General features: G+C 31.4%; 1 protein-coding gene across 1 annotated transcript; it reads right to left on the reverse strand.

The window, feature by feature from the left end:
- Positions 1 to 281: 281 nt before the first annotated feature.
- On the reverse strand, positions 282 to 2,328 carry PSAK (photosystem I subunit K). The gene is made up of 3 exons (XM_086421713.1): positions 2,157 to 2,328; positions 665 to 742; positions 282 to 549 (listed from the first exon to the last, which is right to left on the reverse strand). The coding sequence occupies exons 1-3, from the start codon at positions 2,256 to 2,258 to the stop codon at positions 322 to 324; spliced, it is 408 nt and encodes a 135-aa protein (XP_086277839.1). The 5' UTR covers positions 2,259 to 2,328; the 3' UTR covers positions 282 to 321.
- Between the last annotated feature and the right edge of the window lie 2,020 nt (positions 2,329 to 4,348).

The raw sequence follows: 4,348 nt of genomic DNA on the forward strand, positions 1-4,348 counted from the left end.
TCATTATGCAATAATTATATTTATAAATTAAGCTTTTAGGAATTTTTTAATATTTACAACAAAAAAAAAAAAAAAAATTGCAAAATGACAATAACACCCTTACTTTTTGTAAAGAATATATAGAGTCCGCTTCAAAAAGTTTGAAAGGTTTTTGGACTTGGTTGAGTCAGATCATTTCAATCTATTCACGGGTACAAATCAAAACCCAAAACCCAATTCTTAAAACCATTATATGTGGGGGATGAGCTTTGAAAGGAGGAGGAAAACATACAAATTTAAAATGACAATAAGAAGAGTATTAGGAAATCTTCCATAAGGTGTTTATATTACACCAATGTTCTTAAGGCCTAAAACAACACCTACACCAATGATGTGGCCTACAGTTCCACAAGCCAAGGTATCTGCAAGAGTGAAACCAGCAGGGTCTCCAGTCTGAAGGCCAGAGTCCCTGACTTCAAGCTTCAATCCTGCTGTGGCCTTCCTGTTCGCTGATGGAGCCAACCCGAACCTTCCAGCAAATAACATCAAGCTTGTTGTAGTCACCATTATCTGTTTTTCAAATTCACTTATTCAATTTATAGGCATTTAAGTCCTAAATTTAGCATTACAATCTCCATAAGAAGATAATTTAGCTAAAAAATATACATATTTGTTAAATGCTCACCAAATTCGTGGGCGAACCAATAAAACATCGAGCACCCAACGCACCCTTTCCCTTGTTTCCAATAGGTCGAATGGTTCCCTACACAGTGAGAGATATGAGTTATTAATTATTACAAATGTTTTAAGAATTGAATCAATTATTGGACCATGAATGTGAAAAATTGGTCGGCCCTGGTTCAATTTGTTCGGTATAATTCACATTTATTAGATAATTTTAAGAAATATTTTGTGATTTTTCTTAAATTACTTATTTTACCTTCATAAAAAAAAATAAAAAAATTAATGTTTGATTTAAAGAATTTTTACATAATAGAAAATCAGGAAGCACCAATAGTTTAATTTGGGTTTTAAAAATATCCTTCCAAAAGGGCACATATCCATTTTGATATTTATTTACTTTTACCCAAAAACGTATCCTTTGGCCTTAAAAAATGATGAGTACTAAATTAAAAAATAAAGATATATAGGTAAATCTAGTTAAATGACAGTTCAATGAAATTCTTTTTTGGTAAAAATATATAAAAACCAAGGCTATATATTTTATAAACTTTTGCACCCTAATTTTGAAATCATTGGTATTTTTAGAGAACTGCTATTGGCACCCAACTTTTACTTATTACACTCCAATTTCTTAAATTATTCGTCACGCTCCAATTAAAGATTAGAACGCAATCTTCATACATTATGAAGATTTGGTTGAAATTATTTGTCTCAACATAATATAACACTCGTTTCAAACAATTCCAATAGTTGTTTGCTACTATGATTAGGCTTTTAAAAAATCCTAAACCGGAAAAATAAATCAAGAAATAAAAAGAGGGATTGACTCATATTGGCAGCCAAACTTTTATTATTTATTGTCAACCATTCAATTATTTCCTTTATTTTTAATTGGGTTCTAATAAGTAAAAGTTGTGGTGGTGCCAATATAAACTCTCATTTTATTTTATTAGGACAAAGGAGATACTGAGCCTATGCGAGTTTTGAACTTAGACTCGTTACTCGACTCGATGGACTTCTGAGTTACTCGTTCACTAATCTGTTTGAAAAAGAGGGACTGACACATATTATTGAGCTTATGTGAGTTTTGAAAATGAATAGTCAATCTCGATGACTTGAGTATGTCATTTTATAGGGGCGAGGGTGTCATTATGAAAAAGGGATTTTACTAACTGGTTTGTTAAGATACTGCTCTAAAGCTCAGGTTTCATTTGAAAAAATGGCCGTATGGCAAGATCGATGGATCGATCTGTATATTAAGTAAATTTCCCTAGAAAAAACGGATGACCCCAATTCCCAAATGTCATTTGCTATAAAGCATACTTTTCAGTACCCAAAAAAAAAAAGGATCTATCAGAGTTGAATGTCGACCTCAAATCCTTGAGATAAAGATAGGATGATATATTATTTCATTACAATTTTATAATAATATGCAAATTTCATTAAAAAATCAAGAAATTAGTCGAATAAGTGTAAAATTAAGTAAGACTCACTAGGCCCTGAACACGTATACTTGATGGTTTGGACCTAAGGCCACTGAAATTGGGAAGAGAAGTCGTCACTGCAGTTGCTGGAGAGCATAGCTTAGCTGCCATTTTTGCTAAAAATGTGATGGAATTTGCTCCTTTTTTTAGGAGATTCAAAATGCTTTAAACCCTGTGGAAAAAGAGTGGCTCGATCCACACCACAACCACAAGATATGGTTGTGGCTTCAAAATGTCACGGTTGGATACATTTGGATACTTTGTGCTTACGTGCCACCTTTTTATTGGCTATTGGACTTAGGATAAGATTTGTGTACGTGAGACAATTATTAATGATCTTTGAAGTTATGGTTTATTGGATGAGTAAAAACGCACTACACGCCTCAGACCAGTTCCCCTGGTGAATCGAGTGATTGACTCGTGGATCCATCACCTATTTTTCTTTTACATGTATATACATATAAATATAATTAATATATAGAGTCAGGTTCTAGTGACTCACAGGTTGAGTTCCCGTGAGTTAGTGACTTACGAGAAAGCACATGATGTCAAATGTGTAAATACAAAATCCAACGGCTGGGATTTATATACCTATAACTAAAACCGCATCAATCCTCCGATGAGGATCTGATTCTGGGAGTTATTATTTTATTTTAAGGTCTACGAATCAAAAATGATTCTAAATAGATAAAAAAAAAACACAAACTATGAAGAGATTATGGGAATAGAGATCAAGTTATGGATTTAGAAGGTATTAGACACCAATACTGTTCGGCGAAAGTCTGGTTTCTATTATTTCCAAAGATCTACATTGTAAAAATGACCTAAATATAAAATAATAATAAAAAAAATTTACCTATTTTACTTGGGTAATTGTGACGATTGATTCCTTCAGTGATTAGTGATGAGCATTCCTTATGCAAATTTTCAGTCCGTATCTGTTTTTTTATCTACTCCCAAACTCTAATGTGATAAATTCTTCTTCTAAGTTTGAATATCTTTTTGATTTTTTGGTATTTTTTATATATAGAGTTTTAGTTGTTTTTCAAGTTGAAAATTAAGACTTGAGGGTAGGTTATTGAGTTGGGGCTTCAATTTTTTGGTTTAAGGAAACTTTTGACATTTTTTCTTTTGGATTTTTTAAGACACTCGAGACTTAATGGTTTGAGTTAGATTAGGTCACTGTTAGATAGAGTTTATCTTTGACGTATCTTTATGTGGTTTTATATAAGATTTCAAGTGATTTTTTTATTTGGATTTTTTTATTTGTCTTACATACAATTAGATCTTTTAATTTTTTGATAATCTTGTATGGAGAATTCTTTATTTAATTATTTGACTTTCTTATAAGACCCTCGATGGAGGGTTCTTTAGTAAAATGTTTGGTGGGTCCCACTTGAATAAATGGATCGCCACTTGAAATTAGGCCCATAGGCTTAATTAATCACATTTATTCATTTAAAAACTTTGACTCGATTTATTAAGATTCAAATTTACATTTAATAAGATTTTTAAGTATTAGATTTAACTTTTCAAATTTTATAGTTGAAAGATAATTATTTTACCCTCATAGAGGACTTTTGTGTCGGGAGGTATTTTTTTGATGTTTTAGGATGTTTCAAAATCGGTTTTTCGCAAGGAATTCACTGGAAATGTCAATTTATGTCATTTATAGTGTTTTGACGTGAAAATGGTGCACAGACCCCACGAGGGATATTTTTGTAATTGTCAAATTTTGTGGAAATAGGTAAAATAGTTCATTTACTTTTAGGTTATCATTTTATATTTTCAAAAGGATCTTCCTAAGCGTAATATAGTCTGTATGGTGTTTTGGCATTAGAGCTATTTTGTAATTTGGTCAATTTTTGACAATTTTTCTCGTAAAACTTCGTTTAATTCCAAAATGATTATTTTTATGTTTCGAATCACATTTTTTCTTGTATAATGTAGTTTCTAAGGTTTATTTGCATGAAATATCTCATTTGAGCTTTAAAAATATATCCAGTGACGAATAAAAATCTTTTATAATACCTGTCCATTATCGGGAATCGTTGCAATCTGGTTAACATATTGATTAATCATGTGAGTACAAAAATAGGTTGTCTACAGATGCCCTTCTTTGGCAATGCGTAGCTGAGGCAAGATCCGATCTTGATGGTAGATATTGTTAATTCCATATTTTTTCAATCCTGAGACTATGT

The sequence above is a fragment of the Akebia trifoliata genome, chromosome 13, assembly GCF_017979445.1.
Source record: "Akebia trifoliata isolate Shusen 1 chromosome 13, ASM1797944v1, whole genome shotgun sequence".
Classification (NCBI taxonomy): domain Eukaryota; kingdom Viridiplantae; phylum Streptophyta; class Magnoliopsida; order Ranunculales; family Lardizabalaceae; genus Akebia; species Akebia trifoliata.